We start from the raw sequence: 23,337 nt of genomic DNA, 5'->3' as shown, positions 1-23,337 counted from the left end.
TATTATTATTGTGTTGGTATGGATGTGTAGGGATTCTTACTGGGCTGTAAAGCTCACCCCCTTCTTCTTCTTTTTCTTTACCAGAGTTGCAGGATGCATAAATATGGATGGGATGGGCGCAGAGTGCAAGTACCAGAGTCATTAGTTAGTTTGTTGTTTATCCTTCTTTGATGTTGATGAACATTAGAAGATCTTATAATTGAACTAATTTGTTTATTTGGACATGTCGGATTTGTCTATTTAAATTATCAATTTCTTATGGATTTAATGGAATTTTTGTTAATCATAGGCCTTGCATGATCTTTAGGGCACTGCTCTAGAGCTCATGCGGCCGGTCGCGTACCGGACCCGGATGCTGGGTTCGGGGCGTGACACATATTGACTGATAAAAAGATGTATCATATAGGTTTATTAACATGGGGAAGTTGCAACTTTGTAAATTTAGAGAAGTAGCCAAGTTTTCAGAATCTAGGAGGATTAGGTTGATTAAGTGAAGGAACAGAATTTCCAAAATCATGGCAAATTATGGAGAAAAGCTGCACAATTTTTTGTGGGCAAAACTTGATTTTGAGCATGGTTTTAAATTATTTTCCGTTAAGTCCCGTTAGTGCTTATAGGCATGAGATATTGCGTGAGAAGAAAGAACCCCAAAAAAGGGTTGAATGAGAACGATTAGAGAACGTTTTCTTCTTCTTTTTTTTTTTTTTGAGGAAAAGGAGGCAATGGGGTGAATTACCAATTGCAGCCAAAATTTAATAAAGAAGGAGAGGAAAAAAGCAGAGAAAGCTAGGATGAGTGCACCATACAAGAATGAAATTTCAGTGAAGAGCCAATACGGAGGTAAACAAATGCAAACCCAGACAAACATTGGGCAATGGCTCCAACTTTGTGGGAGAAATACTCGACATAGATGTTCTACCATTGTTGAATGACTTAAGAGTCAGTCCAAAACCTTATTTCAAAGAGATTTATATCCTCATTTATAAAGTAATATGTCTGCATGCATGTCTTTCACAATGTTATCTTCGAATGTCAAAAAAAATCAAGATCAATATTGATAATTAATGAATTCAAAAGAACGAAGAAGTAAGGAAATGAGACGACTCTTTCTTAAAAAATTGCATAAGCAGTTCTTCCCATCCACACCAATCACGAGTTTTTTTTCATTCCTATCGAGCATCCTAGTTGATATTCAAATTTAGTTTGTTATTATTGTGTTGGCTTAAATCAAAAAAAAAAAAAACATGATGGTAGAACTTATTTACTTAAAACCACACATAACAATTCTAAAAAATAGAAATACATAATTGTCAGGTTTATGAATCTTAGATTTTTTAGAGAACTTCCTTGAAGGACTCAACAAGTGATGAAAAATCATATGGAGCGTAAACCTTTCTTGGCCAGGACTAATGTGATTCCATTGGTTGCATGCTTTGTGGGTTTTGGGCCTGACTAATGCAGCCCACCAATGGCCAACCAACATAGATTAGGGCAATGACCTAGGATCAAAACAATCATTGTAGCTAGCACTAAGTTCTATTTACTCCGCATGACAGAGATCAAAACAAGCAGCATATACTTAATTATTATTTAAATCATTATCAAAATAAGCACATTTCATTTAATTTTGTTTATCTTTTATTACTGATATGGATAGCGCTAACATGAAATTTTTGTCATCTTCAAATATTAAGAGCACCGCGCTAAATCTTTAAACAATCTGTTGGCACATAATCTTCAAATAAAATAAATAGAGAGTGGAGTTGCACATTGATGACTGGATCAAGATGGATGGATCAGAACTTAGAGGCTGGAAGTTCCACCTTGAGTAGGAAGTAAGACCAATTGGAGATTGAAAATAGAACACTATTCGATTTGGAGTTGTGAGAACGAGTACGGGCATGTGTTTAGTTCCACTTTGGTTATGCAATAGTTAAATCGTGAATATCTATATAGGAACAAAAAACTCAAATAATACTTTCTAACTAGCTCTTTTAAATGAGAGCCTACATCGTTATGAAATAGTATCCAAACATAACCGGCCTATAATTTGTGTGGGCTAAGAGATACTGAAGCATGGGTCTTTTGAACCGATCATGGATTGATCATGCCGTTCATGATTGCTTTTAAATACATTTGGACTCTTGACGAGATAAGGAAACCAGATGGCAGTTAGTATGGCTAGCTTCTAGTCAATCTAGTGTCTGATAAGAGAAGTATAATTTAATCGGCTTCCTCAAGTTGGACCTGATGCCATCTGTGCATACTTTCTTAGATGGGCCTGCTGTAATTGACGTGCCATCAAACAAACCTGCACACGCCGAGAGACAGAGAGGGAGAGAGAGATTTATGTGCAATTTCAGAACTTTTATACTGTAAACATTTGCACTTCTGAAGGTGGAAGCGTGTTCTGGACCAAGTACATACTACCAGGGTAAAAAGATATAATTGAAGTACCGAACCATAAATAGACAGCCTAACTCACGTGCATGCCTACCCACAGGTCATATTTTCGCTTCCTCGATGATGGAATTATGCATGGCATCAATTTGGCAAATACCTTTTTATTGAGATAATATGAGACTCAAATCCAAGTCATGGTAGTAGAAACTTCACTAAATGTACCAGTTTGCATCAAAATGACAAATGCTGAAACTTTTTTTTTTTTTTTTTGACTCTTTTCTCATATGCCTCAGAAAATGCTGGCCAAGAAATGAAGTCCACGGAGGTGTCACCTCTATCCTTATTGGTGACTGTGATTTAGTTGACTTTGCTTGCACATTATAACATTAAGCATTATGTTATATATTATGTTACGTATCCCTATCTCTTAGGCATCTATATATATATAAAAAGGTAAGCATTATCTTGTTAAGATTAAATTATGACCCTTTCCAATACTATCATGTCGAACATCTATTAAACAACCATATAAATATTTCAACAAAAAAACTCCAACAACATCTGGATTAATCCAAGTTCATCCTGTAAAATGCCTTCCTAACCCCATGTCCTGGAGGGAGCTTGGCCTTTCAAAAATCAAAGTGCTATTAAAGCCGCTTTCATTCTATGACCAGAGGCATGGACTTGGTCATCACCAACTTCACTTTGGAATATGTCTTGGGAATCACTGAGAGAGATTATAAAGGAGGTAGCTGTCAAATCTCGAATACGTGGGGAGTTAGTCATCTTAATTTGTTTATCAAATTTGGATGATGCTTTACATTGTTTCCTATTGGTTTTTCTAGTTTTATTATTAGGTGGCACTGAAAATATCAAACAGTAGCTTACCAAAAGAAAAAGAAAGGAAAGAAAAATGTCCTACAGTAGGTGAGGATTACTGCTGGTTGGTAAGAATATAATGATGCCTTGCAAAGTAATCGACCAGAAATGTAAAATAACTATTCTTAAAACAAAATAATGAGTAAACAATAATTTTTGTAACACGATGAGAGTATAAAATTTTGCATGAAGTATTTTACTAACTAGGCATGTCTTATTCCATCAAGCATGTTGGCTTATGGCTTAGGCACCGTATGTGCTCCAACCATACAGCAAAAACATAAAAATATCATTTAATAAAAGAAAAAAAAATGAAAGTGTTAATTTTATATTAAAAGACTGAATTCAGAACTCTATATCAATCTAAAGAGATATATGGAAGCAAAATTCCTTAAAACTATAATTTATTTTGTTAATAGTTTCAAAACATATTTTATTATATAGAAAATCATTTAAACAAAGAATATGATTAATTTTTATATTATAAATAAGTATTTTTATTTCTTAAAAAAAAAAATCCTAAATCCTGAGAGCCTAAAGCCTAAATAGCAGATAGTAGGTTTTGCATGATTTTTGTTATATAGGTTTTATTTGTCATTGTCATCATTGTTTTAAATAAAATGTTATCGTGTGATGCCGTCTCCCCACTTAAACCGTTATAATAGTCATCGTCTCAAAAAGCAAGTTTTCAAAGCTATTAAAATGGTATTATGACAGGCAATAATTAAAAAGAAAATAAAAAATAATGATATTATTTTTCATTCATTTTTGAGATAAAATGATATATTCTTTAACTGTACAATCTCTTCTGGAAGAAAATTTTAGGGAGAAAATTTTGAAATTTGAAATAAATAATATTTTTTCAGAAAAGTATGAGGAAAGATAATAGCCTGTCATTTGTGTTATATGATTTGTTATAACAAATTAAAATATTGGGACATAACAAAAATAAAGCCTTTATATAATTATATTCTTTCACATAATTTACTTCAATAACCATGATCTTTTTAAAATTTTAATTATGAATACTGATGTCATAACTTTAAAAGGCTTGTTTTGTTCGAGTGCAAATGTGCAATATAAATATGCACTATTTTATTTTCTTTGTTCACCAATTCCGAGATGTGAAGAGACGTCCCATGACACACAAATGATGTCACAAATCACGGTCAACACGACAAGTCGTCTTTTGGTTAGTTCCATTGCGTTTGGGATTGGATTTCGGAGCACTTTTTTTTTTTTTTTTTTTTTTTCCTAAAGGAAAAGGGGCGGGGGGAGGAAGGGACAAGCCCACCTCAGCGTAGCAGCCCCACTGGGCCCCCGCCCCGCCAGGAGAATGTTCGATGCGGGCAGAAATGGCCGTGTGTTGGGTACCCCGACCGGTTTTACTCATACCCTCCCCATCCGTAGGTCCGGCTCAATTACTCCTTTGAGCTCTGACTCGAGTCCCACGTGTGAGTACGTCACATCCGGCACCACCCCGGCTACTAGCGGTTCAAGAGCGGTCCTACACCACAAGTCCAAGCAGTGGCCAAAGTAGTGAGCTCCGGTCCACAATTTAATCGTCGCCGCAGCGATTCGAATTTGGGACCTTTTGGTTAGAATTGTTGCCCAGTACCACTAGGCTACCACCTTGGTGGCTTGGATTTCGGAGCACTCGGCGGCCCTTCCACGCTTCCTTAGCCGTTGTGGTAGGCGGAGATGGCGACCTCCACTGTTAGCCCAAGGCTCCCTTCACGGAGTAACTCCGAGTTAAGGGCCAATATTTTTTTGCTACGCCAAGTTGCACTCGAGAACCATTGCATCATGATAAAGATAAAGATATTCCTACAGGAGGAATATGTTTCGCGTATGCAATATATAAACAACGGGTTATACGATATCAAGATAAAGATATTCCTCCTTGTCTCCAATATACAAAAACAACCATTGCATGATAACACCAAAATTAAGATGCAAACAGCTACTAGATATATGGATCGAGTTCTCGAGCCCAACCCAATGAATACATTGGGAATATATTGTTGCTAGGATTCAGATATAGAATTAAAAAAAAATTATTGATCATTACATGGAATTTAGTTAAAATATTATTTTTTGGTTCGTATGGCTGATTGCTGTAAGTGCTTGTCAAAAAAACTTTTGTAACTAATCGTGTAGGAGATTTTGATTTATTATTAAAAAATAAGCTTGTCCCCCATCTTGGAAGCCAACTTACGCTGCTATAGTTAGAGCAGTATATATATATATATATATATATATATATATATATATATATATATATATATATATATATATATATATATATATATATATATATATATATATATATATATATATATATGTATATATATATATATCTTATATTTGTTTGGTATCGATGAGAGATGATTTGATTTGGATACATGGAGGGTGCAATAGTGAACAAATGCACATTCCATGCTTGCTTCATGAGAAGTGTAGATGATTAGATATAAAATAACATGAAAGAGGCACTTGAAAGTTTGTTGGTAGGCGGATTGCTGACTTTTTAAAGCTAAAAGGATGATGCACTCCTGCGACTCTGACCTCCTACCAAGACATGATGTCCCACAAATTGGTGGGTTATCCCATCATAAGGGTGCTTGATCTGTGGAGGACTCTCATTGCCCTGGATTACGAGTGGCAACGGTGCATCCTTCTTTGGTGGAGACAGGAAATTGCACCGGCTACAAGAGCCACTATGGTTTATGGCTCCAAGTTTTTATGGTGCTGTGTTTTTCTTCTTTCATTCTTTTTCTTCCTCTTCTTCGGATAATATCGGAGATAAAAACCTCAATAAGTAAAATGAAATGGAAAAACTAGTTGCAGTCTAATAAAAAATATCTATGATGTATAAATATAAAAATTAAAAAATTTATTTTACTTAAGAATTAAAAAATTTTAATTTTATATGGACTCTGTGGCTAGAATTTTGTACGAGAACTTTAGTATTTTATTTCTATGCAAACCTTTATTAAAATTTTGAGTACCTTGTATTTTGAGTAATTTTATCTATTTTGCATCAAATTTAAATCCTCTTGAAACCAAACAATCTGCAGGCATGTAACTATCTCTAAACACATGAATAGCCTCAAAGGACTGTTGAGATAAGGCAGCTGTGGCTATCATAAAGGAGAGGATGATTCTTTTTTCCTGGATTTGATCTATGTAATAACAGTTGCAGAATCCGCTTGAACAATCTTTTGAGATTGTAGAAGTAAACAGCTATCATAAGCCCCTCCCATCATGCCAAGCTCTGAGCCGAGGATGAATAAAATGATGAGAACCCGCCTTAATAACTTGACTAGACCAAATGGGACATATTGCTAATGAAAAATTGAATCTATGCACTGTATAACACTGGCATTTAACTAATGTGTCCCAAGGTGTTCATGACAACGACTTAGCCACCAACCAGAAATTTTTCTTGGAGAATTTGAAATCATGGGATAACATCCATGTATGCGACTATTTTATCAACTTGATTCGTCGATTTTTGTATTTTGATCATGCAGCGATCGACCTACCGGCAGCAGGCTATATATATATTTTTTTTTAACGTGGAAAAGTGGCGTTGATTAGTTAATTTGGCAAATGCTGTAGCTGTTCTTTTGGTAGTAATGATGCAAGATTTACAAAATATAATTTTATTTTTGTTGAAAATAAAAAAATTAGATGCACATATTATATTTGCATCAACAAGTAGCATGTAACGTGACCTGTCCCATGGTATATATCTACATCATGAGAGGTACATGTGAGGTTTAGGTCTCCAACAAGTGTTTCTAACTTTGAATCATTCAATCGTTATGTCCCCATGGTTGTCACTATTTGGTATTTGCTAGTATTGTTAGCATTAGGCACACATAGGTTGCGACAAAGCTGCATGTTTGAACTTTAGTAATTTGTGCATGTATGGGGCATTAATATATCCAGTGTAATTTTGTGCTCAACGTCATGAATTTATCATGTTGTTAATGGTATTATATGATTGTACCATATAGTTAAAATATGCTCTGTTATTCTTGTTGTTGTTGGTAAGGTAGGTATGCATAATATAATTTAAGTTATTTGAAAATATTCTTGAGCTCAAGCTAGATCTACAAGCAGATTGAGCTCGGTGCTTACGAAACGGTCCACTAAGTTCATCGACAATGATCAAGAAGTCGTACCACACGAATTAAAGTTTGATAGTTATAAATTACATAGCTCCTAATAGGTCGCATTATTCAAAATTAACGAGTTGATGAGCTCCAATTATCGACACCACAATAGTAATTAACTTCGTATGTATAGAAAGTAATTGAGGCCACAATTAATTCACTAAATACAGTTGCTTCTACTATGTGAACCCACTCCTATCATGTTGCACAATTCCATGCCAAAGATTACATAGATTTTGAAGATCAATAGGACAAATTCTCTAAACTAATTCAGAGCAGACAATTTCATACCATATATTGACATCTCACTGTTGAAAAAAAAAATATCAACGATAAAAAAATTCTAGAATTAAACATTAGGGAGTCATACGGTATATCATGTATTAAGACCCCCATTACCATTAGCAACCAAATCGTTCCAGGATTAAGTTGCCATCTTTTGAACTTGCGTATGGTGGCCGTCAAAATCGTTGGAACTCATTAGTTTGGCCCAAGGACGGCTAAAGTTAACCCCACTGATAGCGTTTTTTTAAGAACATTTCATACCAAACTTTTTTTTTTTTTTTGACAAAAAGAAGACCAGTTCATCCCACATTTGTGGACGAATGCGTCCAAGATGAGACCAGTATTCCATCAGGGAACAAGTAATAGACGGCAGCACGGCTCTCACCTACTTACCACCGCCACAATCCCGTTACGGTCTCCGTTAAGCCGGGACACCATAGTCTAAATCCCGGGCTCCACATATATTGGATCGTACTGCTAGGACTTGGACCTAAGTCCAAAATCCCCCTCGTCTTTCCCCATATTGGATCGACTGGATCAAACACCGAGGGATCCCTCTCTTGTTTGAAGTTTCTAGATCCAAATTGTACCATTTGTGTACAAGATATATGGATCTTTTTTTTCGATGCAGCTACTGGATGGCAACTCGCATAGATCTCAAATTATATTCCAAATTTTTTTTTCATCTACCTGCCCAAATCTTGAAATAATTATTGAACGATTCAATAGTCGATGTAAGGTAAATCATTATCGGGGTACAATATTCCATGGTTAGCTTGCAGCTTTTCTTAATAACTTTTCTCTAGCAAATTCAAACCTAATATAGCAGTTGCTGTTGGTATGGTGTCTCATAACGGGCCATGGTTATGTCATTTTAAATTAGTAATGCATTATTAAACATTGATGTAAAGTTACAACCAGGGAATCTCGTGAACAGCCGACCATTTTTGTTTTAAGTTCAAGGAACGGAGTAGGATGAATTTTAATAATTATATTTGTCCTATGCCTTTCTTTATTTTACTAGGGTACGAAAGCTCTTTTTTTTTAAATATTGACTAGAAATGTGCCTGGAATAGTATACTGGATTGGAATAGTTATCAAACAATAAATATAATGGACATACAAAATGTAAATCATAGATTATCATATAATGTTTTGGAATCATCGTGCCACGGTTGGAAAAGTTACCCACTTAGAATAATTGAGATTCACAAATGTAAACAAGCTGAGTGCCATCTAGTGTTGCGCTTGATTGAAGTGGTAGAATGCCCACTTGGGCACCAACTCATGTATCATATATTCCTATTTGTTGCCATTAATTCATGCTAATGTAAAATTATCGAACTATTATCTCAAGTGATTTAACATCACGCATCTTGATGTTTTCTTTTCATGAAAAAGAGATCCACCCGTATTATAATTATCTAGGATCGGATTGTTTCAAGACATACCGCTCAGTAATCAAACCTAGGTCCACGGGATCTTAAAGGGATGGTGTATTTCCACTAGGACAAGACCCGGTTCACCACGTCACAATGGCCTTGTGCCATCTCACCTGCCAAATAGACACCTCTCTCTTATCAAGGGAAAAAAAAAAGAGGAAGAGGCAGATTGCTTGCCGGGGAGGGGAAAAAAAAAAAAAAAAGAAGGACGAGGCGGATTCGCTTGGAGATAATAATATAATATTCCACCGACACCGTACATGTCTATGGGGATGTACTTGGAGATCTCTCTAATATAGTAATATTAGCATATCTTTTAAAACATCCTTAAAAGCAACATCATCGCATATTTTTACGCAACATTCGGTTTTGGTAGACGTGCATCTCCAAACTAAAGTCTTGGTAAGGTTACCCAAATGCTCCGCCATTTACTCTTGAGAGAGCTAGTTAGAGGTTGCAGTAAAATGGAAATGAGGAATATATTATTTCGCAAGATGTTAGCTAGGTGATAATATATCCATAACCGCATTAAATTACTAAGATATAAAAGTATATCATTTCATATGGTACTAGCTAGGTGATAATATATATGTATATCATTAACGATATTTAATTACTAAAATATAAATTATTTTTTTATTTGAGAGAGAATGAATTGGAAACTCGCCGATATCATAATTACTCAGACTCAAATATTTGGAGATGAAGCATCCAAACCTCAAACTTTGAATTTCTGATTGTCGAGTAGGGAAGACTATTGTGGTAGGGCACGTCGGTCGGCCGGTGCCCACACTAAGCCTTTCTACACCTTGGCCGCTGACTTTGGCGTCCTCCTTAGTTTTGGATGATGCCTCAATCGAACTTAAGCAACGTCAATAGATTTGTTGTAAGTCCAATGATCAAAATTACTGGCTGCAGCTTATCCCGATGATTGTACAAGTTGAATCAATATACAAGCTAAGAACAATGAGAGGAAAGATTGTTGATTCGATTGTAATTAAAACAAGAACAATTTAGTGGGAGAATGATTTATCCCGACACTAGCCCAATCTAGGGGGGATTAGTTTATCCCACACTAGCCCAATCTAGCGGGGATTAGTTTATCCCACACTAGCCTAATCTAGCGGGGATTAGTTTATCCCACACTAGCCCAAGCCTTAGACAATCCTAAAGTCGAAATACATAGACACAAGGCCTCCCAAGCCAATAGGCTGACACACTCTAAGGTGGAAATACAAATGCTCCAAGATGTCTTGGATAGTCCTAACCTATCCCTTATATAGACCTAAGACAAAAACAATTCAAATTTCAAATTCAAACATTCAAACGGAAAGACAAATTCAAATGATGTAGCCTTGAATCACGTTCTCATGAAGAGACCTCATAAGTTGACACTTGGCCCCTTTGGAATGCTCCACTCGGCACACATCAAGGCTGCAAATTTGGGCGTCATTGATTGTCATCCTTGAATTTGAATTTGAATTTGAGTGTGGCTTGTGTGCATGGCCAGCATTTGAATTTGAATGTCGCTCTTGAATGGAGTGATCCATGCGCGTGGTCGATGATGTGGCTGGCACGCATTGCGGCCATTTGAATTTGAATGGCGGCCATGATTGTCGCTCTTGAATGAAGTGGTCCATACGTTTGTGCTTATGTCATTTGAATTTAAATGACGTCCATGATTGTCGCCCTGAATGGCCATCCCAAGAAACCAACATATTATTTGCATACCTAATTCAAGTATCTATGTCAACAACCATGCTATCCCCTTAGTAGTTTGCAATTCCAAACGTGTCTTGGTCCCGGAATTGGACAAGTTGTGTGTTTTCTATAGTTCCCACATTATGGTAACATTGTAGGCATCCCATGCTATGGTGCAAGCTGCAAATTAAGTCAACTTAACATTAAGTTGACCAACAGGGACCATGATCCCGAATCAGAAACGTACCCAAGCTATTCCCAATGTGGGCCACACCAAAAGGCCCACTATAAATGTCAACCACCACACGCCATGCGCCCACCTTACCTCAGTTCCCACCTACTCCGTCATCCCTAACGGCCCTCCGTCAACCCCACCCCCTTTAAAACCCTCCCAAGTCCCCACCCCACCTCTCATCCACTCCATCCCAATCCTCGCCACCCACCCGGCTCCCCTCTCTCTCTCTGCTTTTGGTCTCGTGTGAAGAGTAATGGATCTAGTCCTCCTGGAGAAGTCCCTGTTGGGGCTTTTCGCCGCAGTGACACTCGCCATCGCCGTGTCCAAGCTCCGGGGGAAGCGCTTCAGGCTGCCCCCCGGACCCCTCCCTGTCCCCATCTTCGGCAACTGGCTACAAGTCGGCGACGACCTCAACCATCGAAATCTGACAGCCCTCGCCAAGCGCTTCGGCGACATCTTCCTCCTCCGCATGGGCCAGCGGAACCTCGTCGTGGTCTCGTCCCCCGAGATGGCCCGCGATGTCCTGCACACCCAGGGCGTCGAGTTCGGCTCCCGCACCCGCAACGTCGTCTTCGACATCTTCACCGGCAAAGGCCAGGACATGGTCTTCACCGTCTACGGCGAGCACTGGCGCAAGATGCGCCGCATCATGACCGTCCCTTTCTTCACCAACAAGGTCGTGCAGCAGAACCGCCACGGCTGGGAGGAGGAGGCCCGCCGGGTGGTGGAGGACGTCAAGGCCAACCCCAACGCCGCCACCGAGGGGATCGTGCTAAGGAGGAGGCTGCAGCTTATGATGTACAACAACATGTACCGGATTATGTTCGACCGGCGATTCGAGAGCGAGGACGACCCTCTCTTCAACAAGCTCAAGGCACTCAATGGAGAGAGGAGCAGGTTGGCGCAGAGTTTTGAGTATAATTATGGGGACTTCATCCCCATCTTGAGGCCCTTCTTGAGGGGGTATCTTAAGATCTGCCAGGAGGTCAAAGACCGCAGGCTGCAGCTCTTCAAGGACTTCTTCATCAAGGATAGAAAGTAAGTGTTCGTATTATATTATATATGCTATCATATTATAAGGTTTTAGATTTAACTGATGTTTGGTTATTTGTGGGATATTCATGGTGTTTGCGTGGGTTTGGTATCTGTTGCCAGCCTTCACTTTTTCTTTTATTTAAATTTTTGCATCATGCTGTGGGCTCGCTGCTTTTTATCCAGGAATGGTGGTTGGTGGGCCGCCACCATCCAGAGTCGTATTTAAGACGTCCTCTTGGGGAAAGTAATGCTAATTATTAGCTGATAAGACTGCTTGGCTTGTTTGTATTTGTTATCGACGACATATATGATCTGTGGGTGAAAATGGGACAGGAAGCTGGCGAGTACCAAGGGGGCGAGCAATATGGAGCTCAAATGTGCCATAGATCACATCCTAGAAGCGGAGAGGAAGGGAGAGATTAATGAGGACAACGTCCTCTACATCGTAGAGAACATCAACGTTGCAGGTACTCTTCTACCTCCTCTTTCTTTGCGCCTGCTGTATTTCTTTTTCTTCTATGTTTATTTTATTTACGTCTACCATATTTCTTTTTTCTTCCATGTTTATTTTTGTCTTAATCCAAGATATTTCATAAAATAGTTCTGGTTGGCTACCTAAGGAGCCATTCAGTCTGCTCCATTGTTCATTTTACTGGGGATACGAGACAAAAGAGAGCAATTTTGGAATCAACGACTTTACAGGGACTTTTAGCATAAAAGCCGGCAAAGTTGAGGAAGGATAAGTTGGGCGGTTTGTTTTTTCGGAAATAATTTTTTATTATTAAAATATTTTTTTAAATTTTTTTTTAAAAATATGATGTCTAAAAAATAATTTTGGTATATTTCTTTGAACATGAAAGAGTGATTTATATTAAGCCGAGCATTTACTTTTTTTTTTGAGAAAGTTGTAAGAAATACATATTATATTCTTATTAAAGGGAAAGAACTTACTTTTTTTCATATTTTATTTTTTGATTTCTATAGATATATTTGTACTCAATTAACTTAAATTATCTGATTTATCAAAAAAAAAAAAAGGACGGTGCCATTCTAAAGCGTTGTCCCAGCTTGTGAGAGATGTAGTGTTCATATGATCTAATACGATCAAGGCTTTCTTTTGGAGCCAATTGGGAAAAGAGCCTCCTTGCATTCCACTGGGCTTCAGTTTTGGATGGATGGAGCCATGGGAGGTTGTGGTCTTACTCCTACTAGATAATAGACTGGTGGATGGAGCACTGTGGTGAATAGAATTCATGGCATGTAGTTGAGTCACGTGGTGGATGATAAACTAAGCCCCGTCTTTCCGTATATGATGCACACGGAAAGTCTTCTTTCCCCAACCTCTTAGATTTGAGCATATTTTTAGATAAAAATTATTGGTTGGACCCCAATCCCAGAGCAACACGCTTCTTTTTCATCCATGTATGTGAGCATTGCTTCATGGTTGGCAACCGAGCTAGTAGACCTAGTTCAACCAATAACTTCTCGATTTATAACTAAAAGAGGGAGACAACCTATTTATTGGTAAATATCACTAGCCCACGGTATCTTCTGTACAAGAAGGCCAAAATCTATTTATATGGGTGCAATTCTATCTTTAATTCTTTATATCCGGGGCCGGCTCAACCCTTAAGCGGGCAGCTCCAGCCCCCAAATGCATTTATTATCGTAAATTTCAAGATAAGCCTCCAAATGCATTGAGGTCTCTAATGCATTTGGAGCCTTAGGGACCTCAAATGGTAGATATTTTTATAGCTATAAATGTATTGAGGCCTTCAAATGTATTTATGTTGGGACGTATCTCTTATCTAAAGAAATTTAGTATTTCTTTCTTTATTTATGCACTGAGGCCTTCAAATATATTTCTGTTGGAGCTTTTGAATTCGCTTTAGGCCCCAAGTCAATGCATCGAACCGCTCTTGTTCACGTCCATATATGCTGCCATATTTAAGGGCACAAGTATACGGAACATGCAAAGAAAATTTGGGGAGTGATGCTATAAGCTCCCTCCAGTCACGGGAAAATTGTTCCTAGTCTCGCGTGACATCTGGGGACTGGGGCAACTCCAAGAATCTGGCGCAGTGCAATAGGGGTTGGTCCAATTTGCAACCTGGTGAAGTCATCACCATGTGGACTAGAACAATGTTTTATGAGTCCGTTAAGCATCTTATACTATTTTTTGAAATTTAAGATAATATTATTCTGTTGTTTAAATGAAAAGAATATTATGTTCGATATGGCCATCCGCGTTTGGTTTATTGAGTGAAGATAATTCGTATTTAATTGATCATTATGTAACTTGACTTAGTGATAAGAACCAGGAAGATGATCCTAGTTGTCCGATAATGGTTAAGAAAGAGGACACTCGAATGTCAGCCTCGTTTAGAATTCGACCCAACCATTACTATAAATAAAAAATGTCAACTTGTCGATAAAGAAAACTAGCCGGACTTATTGATAAGGATTCTAAGAATCTAGCAAACCTAAAAACCTAAAACTACGAGACATTTCGTGTAGGACCCCTTTTCTTTTTTACCAAATTTAGGCGGCACAATTTTCTATTCTAGGTCAGGTGCTAGAAATGTCAAAACGACTACGAACACTTGAAAACGTAAACATTTTTATAATATTTCTAATAGGAAAACGCAACATTTTTGTAGCGTGATGCACTAAAATCAGACGAGTAAGACAAATTGGTCTGCAGTTTCTATTATCGATGCATATTAAAATCATTTTTTACAAATTATTTCTTTTGAGCTTTCGAATGGATTGATCAAAAGAGAAAAATGAAGCAATCCAATTCCGTGGCCTGTAATTTTTGACCAATGCTTCTTACAACCAAACTCCCCAATATATTAATCCTTCCCGAATCAGCTCAACCAAGCAAGAAAAATAATAATAATAATAATAATACAGCTCATCACAACAACAATCAGCTTAATAAGATTACAACTCTATTAGCTTGATTTTAGGACGTGATTAGAGCTGTACTCTCTGTATATATTTCTATATGAATAACCGCAATTAATGGATGTTCATGATCTTCCTTAAAAGAGGCTTCAATCTTAGACATTTCACCAAGAAAAATTTAAATTACATTTTCCAAGGTTAGTGGATGCTGACATTATGATATCCAGGCAATACGCTCACCACATCTCTTACCTACCCCTGGCACCAATCCTCAATTGCCACATAGGATTACTAGCAAAAATCCAACGACATCTTTCTTTGAATCAAGAAGGTGGCAGTTTTTAGCCACGTCCATGAGCTGGACAGCCTTATCTTCTTCTTCTCCTCCTCTCTCTCTCTCTCTCTCTCTCTCTCTCTCTCTCTCTCTCTTTTTTTTTTTTTTTTTTTTTGGTAAAACGGCAATCCATTTCCACTAAATCAAAATAAAGTACAATCTGCCAAGTCAAAAGAAAGTAAACAGAGCAACAACACCAGCTAGACTCGTTCAGATGACGTTCCCAGCATGACGAGCCACATATGAGGCTATCCAGTCTGCAGCTCTATTCATCTCATGATATACATGACCAATCTCGACAGCTAGCATTTTCTGAACCAGTCTGCGGATATCTCGAATCAGTGGATGGCGGTAGACAGCCTTATCTTTCTTTTGACCAAGTCTACACTATAATTTTATTCTACAGTCTTATATTATTATTATGTGGTTCCAAGGCCTGAGGTCCGTTTTGCCACCGCCATTCATGCAGCCATTGAGACGACCCTGTGGTCCATTGAGTGGGGCATCGCCGAGCTGGTGAACCACCCGGAGATCCAGCGCAAGCTCCGGCAGGAGCTCGACACCGTGCTCGGCCCCGGCGTCCAGATCACCGAGCCCGACATCCCCAAGCTCCCCTACCTCCAGGCCGTCGTCAAGGAGACCCTCCGCCTCCGCATGGCCATCCCCCTCCTCGTCCCCCACATGAACCTCCACGACGCCAAGCTCGCCGGCTGCGACATCCCCGCCGAGAGCAAGATCCTCGTCAATGCCTGGTGGCTCGCCAACAACCCCGACAACTGGAAGAACCCCGAGGAGTTCCGACCCGAGAGATTCTTAGAGGAGGAAGCCAAGGTGGAAGCCAATGGCAATGACTTCAGATACTTGCCCTTCGGTGTCGGTCGCCGGAGCTGCCCTGGAATTATACTCGCATTGCCGATTCTCAACATCACCATCGGCCAGTTGGTCCAGAACTTTGAGCTACTGCCGCCTCCGGGCCAGAGCAAGATCGATACCTCTGAGAAGGGAGGGCAGTTCAGTCTTCACATATTGAAGCATTCCACCATCGTCTGCAAGCCTAGAGTGTTTTGAAGTGTTGCTCCCTATTCTGGTGCTGTTCTTGTATTTGTCTTGTCTTTGGATTTTAAAGTGGTTGGGGAGTAATTTGAAAACATGCGACTGTTGATGTGATTGTATGCTTATCTATGGTTGTGCTGTTCTTCATTCTGTACTGCAACATGTATTTGAGGAAATCATGGGTTTACTGTTTTATTCAAGCTCTTTTATTCATTGACTATTCTTAGTTAACCCAATAAAATAATGTAAGCAATTATTGCTTTGCTGTTAATTAAAACTAGGTCATGTTAAGACATTCATGCGATGAGAATTAATTAGTGAGGAGAATGCTACTCTTGGGACGTTGTAGGATGACATGTAAGCACGGCAAGGACAGCAGAACTGATCATGTTTTTCTATTCAGTGGTTAAATATTTTGCTGATCGATTAGGTAAAGCATGTTGATAATGTTGTTCTACATATCTCCAGCCTCATGAAAATTTGGCACTTATTCTTGTGTATAGTCTTTTGAAGGTTAGGATTTTCGTGGTCTTGATCGTCGCTTGGCTTCAACATCTTTAAGATTTAAAGTTTATAAAAGATCTAAGTTATATTTATTTGGTAAACTTGGTCTTTCAATGGAAAGTTTTATTCACTTTCAATTTTTATTCAACTCAGACAACAGTTGAAACATGGAAGCTAGCAACAAATCCTGCAAATTTAGATGTGCAAGTGCTCCAATTATCGAATGTGCAAAGACATGGAAACTCTGAAATATTGCTCGAGAAGGTAACACAGCTATGTTGCACCATCCATGTTGCTTCATTATGCAGCACATTTCATGATGCCAATTCAAGGTGAGTGATTTCGATACAAAATTTATCTAACGGGGTTGGTGAAGGTGTTATAAATTAATTTGGGTTGGCTTGGTTTAAAGATCCCAACCCAATCTTAAGAAGGGTTTGCTTAGAATTGGCCTCAACTCAAATCAAACTTGACCTTATCCTGGACCTAACCAAACTCAACCCTAACCCAACCAATCAAATAAATAAATAAATAAACAAATAAACAAACAAATGAATAAATAGTATTTACATTTTAATTCATATATATTATGTTTCACATAAATTACCTATAGATTTATATGATTATATATTGGCCTTGTTAAATTGCGCATGATGTATCATACAATTTGATGAATAATTGAGACCTCAATCCATTATATATTATTTTGATAAAAAATGTCCAAAATTTTTGCATATCTTCATGTTCTTATTCAACCCAATCTAACATCTTTAATACACCATGACCAAATTTGACTTGGCGAACCCAATCCTACCTTGATTTATCAATTTATCTTTCACTCAAAAAAATAGAAATAAGGGTGATAAGAAAAGCACACTAGCTCAAATTGAATCTGTATTAATATATAAAATCTAGTCATAGCTATTAATCGTTCCTCTTGCATTAAAATAGCCCTTCAGTTAAGGCTGCTAGTGGGTCGGGTTGACCCATGACCCAACCTGCTTAGACCTAATTCGACGCAATTTAAAGGATATGTGGGGCTGAGTCGGGTTCTAAAATTAAACTTATTCTAGTTTTTGAGTTGAGTCTAAGTTTACTAAATTCTAATCCGACCCAACCCTAATCCGGTACATCGTTAGGACCCAAAAGAGTGCGCAAGGGTTTCTAACTCTCTATTATTTTAATCTCTTCTTATGTTTGAGGACGAAGGAAATGGAAGAGATTGTCTTTTGTGTACTGTCGAATGGCATGAGTTTTACATTAAGGCTTAGGTTAGTTACATTAAATAGAAACATTGTTCATCTTAAAAAGAAATTTAGACTAAGGAAGACAAAATAGAGTATAATTTTGCCATATAAAAAAAATAGATTCATGATGAGTCTTTTTGCAGTTGTTAAACTTTGTCATGTATCATTATCAAAACTATATTCCTTGTCTTGGCCTATGCACACTTTTTTTCAGTAGTATGTTTATAAAAAATAGTGGTAGATACATTTTAACAAATTCAAGAGATATCACTGCCGAATAAAAATGATTAATATAGATTCAATCCTGATGCAGGCCTGACCCATACTCGATTCAGAGCCGATCCGGGCTTAATTTTTTTGGGTTGGGGCCGGATTATACGTGGATCCGACCCAAATGATCTGTTGGGTCAAAAATTTTAGCTGTGAGCCCGACCTGACCCATTTGCACCCTTACATTTAATACTTTCTTTTGCTTGCATGGCATATGCGGAACACTTGAATGGCTTGATTTCCATGAGATTAGAGGTGGCTTGAGGCATTTATCTTGTAATGCCTATGGGATAAATGCCAATCCAGACCAAAATTAGAAAATTGTTAGATTGATGATTTCCTAGCATCCCTAGAATTCCATTATCCCTGCATTTTATCTCCACTTGATCAGTGGAAATACCAAAAAAAAGCAAATTGCACTCTAAAAAAATAATTTTAAAAAATGCGAGGATATATTTTTTAATCTAAAAAAACAATTGGTATCCCAATGCTATGTAATGATTAAAAAGAAAATAAAATTGCTTGTTTCAACTACAAATTTTGCATTATCTTTGGTTATTTCACTTTATTTGGAAACTGCTGTATCCAGGGATAACAACAAATCATCCCTGAATTGCTTATCCTGCTTCCAAATACAGGCTTTGACACGAGTATTAGACCTTTCCCAGGTTCAAGGATGCAAGCACGGGACGGCCGCTCTCCTTGCCCTAGTTGGCGGTGGCCGATCGCAGCTCGCAACTGAAGATACATGGTACATGCGGATCACGTCGCTAAACATGCTATCACGCCGAACACGCCTCAACCTGTCCTCAAGATTCGGATACATAACATGTCATAGAGCCGTCACAGCCCCAATCTAAATATTCCGCCGGACCAGTCTACCGAGTTCTTTTATTTATTTACAGAAATACCCAGGTAACTCGATACGTTCATCGAGCAATTTTTTTCTCTCTTTACTTTCTCCTTCTATTCTCCCCGGTTCCAGATCGGAGAAACGCCTCACTTCTCTCTCTCTCTCTCTCTCTCTCTCTCTCTTCTTCTCTTCTCCTCTCTCCGCTTTTCCGAGGCGAGGAAACAATGTTCAGATTTCTCAAGGGTGTGGTGGCCGGATCCGGCGCTGGCATCAGGGATCTCCCGTACAACGTCGGCGAACCCTACCCCTCCGCCTGGGGATCCTGGACTCACTACCGCGGCACCTCCAAGGTTCCCCAATTTCCCATCCCTCTCTTCTCTTTATCTTGATTTATTCATTGAATCGTTGTTATGATGTCTGGAAAGATCGCATCTTGATTGGGGCTATAATGTTGAATTTGGCTTGTCACCATGTTAAGAAATCGATTAGGTTGGAAGGTTGTTTTCTTTTACCGATTGGAATCTACTTGTTGAGAATTTCAGTGTTTTTTTTTTCCTTTTGTTGTTTCTTGATTTCTTGATTTCCGTCTTTTTCTTCGCTGCTCTTTTTTGATTTTTAAATCGGGAAAGATATGCGATCTTGGGATTATTAGGGAGTTTTAGAATTGTAGGGTTTCTTGATTCTGATCCGAGTATGGGGAAGGATGAGATCAATGAGTGCACAAAAAGATTTTGCTTTGCTTCACAAACTACTTGTCAAAGAAGTTCTTCTGAATGTGTAGGATCTTTTCTCGAGTTATTATAATAATTCTAGAGGAAAAAAATCAAGAATTTGGTTTGCACTCATAAAAGTTTGTTGCTTCAGTGTGACTGCGTTGGTGAAGTTTGACAGACGTGTTTGTTTTCAACTTAGGAAGTTAGCTGTTGCCAGGCCACACATTGTTCTAGTGGTTGTTTTGTATGACTGTTTTGGTTATTTGTTGGAATGACATCATATGAGGAGTGAATGAATGTGTTAGTCTGTGGTTTTCATCCAGATACGTGGCCATGAACATCTTCTTCTGATGAGACACCCATGGTTCTTGAATCTAAATAATCAGGCTTTTCTATTTTTTTATCGTCGATCAAGAACTAGCAACCACTATTCATGTGCCAAGTCTCCTCATTCGCATGCTTCTGAATTATGACACTTTGCATATTAGACTCTTTAACATGATGTTCTCACAAAAACTGCTTCCTAGGCTTGGACTTTACCTGTTTGAGTTTCTTTTACCTAGATGCATTACTGTTTGCATACTTGTGACAAGAACTGACAACCACAATTCACGTGCCAAGTTTCCTCATTTAGCATGCTCCTTAGGTTGTGACACATTGCATATTACCCTCTTTAACACAATATTTTTTCACAAAAACTGCATCCTAGCCTTGGTCCATACCTGTTCCTTTTGCCTTGATGCAACACTGTTTGCATACTTGTGATTAGTTCTCAGCCCAATCCTAAATTGAAAAATATTTTTTAGTTCTATCAGTAAGGTTTAAGAGAGACAACTTAAAGTCCTTATAAAATAGGTTAAATCCTAATTGCAATCTAACTGTCATTGATATCTCTTTGAAAGGAAAGTGATGATAATATTGCCTTCTTCTTTTTAATTAAATAAAAAGCCAATATTTAATAAAGGGAAGCCCGTGGCAGTCTCTTGATTATTAGAGGGACTAGAAGATCAAAGCCAATATTTTTTTTGCATGTAGGATTATTAGGAAGTCAGGAACAACCCATCCTAAAGCAAGCTAGCGTTTGATCCCCAGTAGTTAGTGCTACTAGCTGCAATTCTATCAAAAAATTATGCCTTCATCTTCATTTACTTTTGCTTCTCCTTTATAATAGTTTCTTTGTTTCTAACCTTCTAATAGTTTCAGAAATATCATGCACCCTCCATTATCATTGCTTTTACCACCACATGATCTCCAATGCATCTGTTTTTTGCCAATCATTCAACTTGTCCTCTCATTTTGGATCATAGAGCTCATGGTTATGTTGCTATCTTAGCATGGATCTACTATAAGTTTGCTCATGCCTGCAAACTGCTGGAATTAACAAACAACTTGAGATGTTTCCCTTGATTAGAAGCCACTTATTTTTCTTACCACTATGAAGAGATGAAAGACTATACTTACGGAATGCCACCGATAGTCACCCTAATGTCATGGATATGCCATATTAATGTTTGTAATTGGCTTCTTTTTAAGCTTTCACACTCACAGCCATTTCATATCTGTATAGGTGTATTTAAGCATATATTGAAAGATTTAATGTTCTATACTGCCTTGAGAAATGCATGATTGTACTATATTGTTTTATTCTCTTTGTTCTTTTTTTTGCTTGCTCCTCAGATTCTGTTGTCTGTTTTTCCAGGATGACGGATCGATGGTATCCATTTTTTCTCTTTCAGGAAGTAACAGTCAAGATGGTCACTTGGCTGCTGGTCGTAATGGTGTTAAGCGCCTGAGAACTGTAAGTTATGCATCATATGTATCTGTTGCTTGGGTGTGTAAGTTAGAATTCAGGCTTTATATCGGTCTCATTTTGTTTATCTACTAGAGGATCATTGGAATGCTTCTGAGCTTTCAAGTACAATCAGATGACAATTCTATATCTTTTTCATTTTTTTTTTGTTTCAGTATATCTTTCAACATGGTTCTTGTTAAAATATACATTGGAACGAGTTTATGTTTTTTGAGCATGAACCTAAACTATGTCAAGAAATGACTCTAGAGTTAGGATCATAGTTGGCTGTACCGGCTCAAATTAGATGTTATAGGGCGTATTGTACTGTACCAGTTCAGTACCGGTACTTTGTACAAGAGGCATACCGATATACCGAGTGTCAGTACACCGAAAAGACTCTGTACTGTACGGTACCAATTTAGTGCTAGTGTGGCACCGGTACGGAGTCTAGTACCGAGACGGCAAATCTTGGTTAGGATGATCAGAATCTTGTGGCTTCTCATCTTTTTTTTTTTGCTATGACTTTAGATGAAGTCTTTCTTTTGTTTGGTTATCGCTATTTTCTATTTTTCAGCTTTGTAATAAAAATTCATAATCAGTAAGATAGAGTTTGGTCATGGAACAAAACAGGCATAAGTCTTGGAATAAGCCCTATGCCTGCCAACCGACTGTATAAAACAATCATAAGTAAGGAATAGTCATGCTGGTCAAACTTGTTTATGTCAGGCATCACCATTCCAACGGGAAGTTGTTATAAGCTATTCGTGGCATAAAGGTATCAGTTGTGTCTACTTTTTACTTTCTTTTGGGGAAAACAAGAAAAAACAGAAACCCAAAAGTTATTTGAAGAATTGTAGCCAAAGAAACAATATAATGTGTGGCATAACTATTACTGTAAGCATAACTTTTGCTATTCTAGAATTTTCTTATCTGCGAACTGATATAGTCTAAATTATTTTGGGCAGTCAACTTTCTTCTGGGATATGTTATAGCCTTTATTCTTTACTACATCAATATGCACCTAAAGGACAAGCATTATCCAGTCATGTTGGGTCTAATCCTAAGAAAAGAAATTTTGTTTTTGGTAAATTTGTTAGTACTTATTTCAATCTGCACATCTGCTTATAATTCCTAGTGCTAAACTTTTGATCTCCATGTATACTCGCATACCCACTATGCAATTGCTAATGCCCATATGTCTCTCCCGTTATAGAAAGAAAGTTACAAACCTGTCTCTATTTTACCTTGTGTTAACTAACTTATGAGTCTTTCAATTTTTTCCTTTGAAGTGCATATCTGGTGCATCCATGCTAACAATGTCACTATCATCACTATTGTCCCTATTTGAGTTCGTTTTGTATTAATATTTTTCTCCACATAATAAAGCTTGTAGACCTTGGTGTTCCTCCTGTTTGTGGACTGGATTTGTTTGGTTAACATCCTTATTGTCGCTCATATTACCACCTTGTCATTATGTCTCAGTGTTGGGTCGCCCCA

The 23,337-nt window shown here is 37.9% G+C and overlaps 1 protein-coding gene and 1 pseudogene across 1 annotated transcript; both read left to right on the top strand.

Moving 5' to 3' along the window:
- The first annotated feature begins 11,312 nt into the window (after positions 1-11,312).
- On the top strand, positions 11,313-16,670 carry LOC120110174 (trans-cinnamate 4-monooxygenase-like). Its single transcript, XM_039124365.1, has 3 exons — positions 11,313-12,167; positions 12,498-12,631; positions 15,878-16,670. Exons 1-3 carry the CDS (start codon positions 11,383-11,385, stop codon positions 16,474-16,476), a joined length of 1,518 nt encoding a protein of 505 aa, XP_038980293.1. The 5' UTR covers positions 11,313-11,382; the 3' UTR covers positions 16,477-16,670.
- A 2,764-nt stretch (positions 16,671-19,434) lies between these two features.
- LOC120110173 overlaps positions 19,435-23,337 on the top strand; it is a 30,790-nt pseudogene continuing 26,887 nt past the window's right edge.

This window comes from Phoenix dactylifera, chromosome 3, assembly GCF_009389715.1.
Source record: "Phoenix dactylifera cultivar Barhee BC4 chromosome 3, palm_55x_up_171113_PBpolish2nd_filt_p, whole genome shotgun sequence".
Lineage (NCBI taxonomy): Eukaryota > Viridiplantae > Streptophyta > Magnoliopsida > Arecales > Arecaceae > Phoenix > Phoenix dactylifera.
Note: the sequence above shows the minus strand (reverse complement) of the source record. Positions and strands in the feature narration are given on the sequence as shown.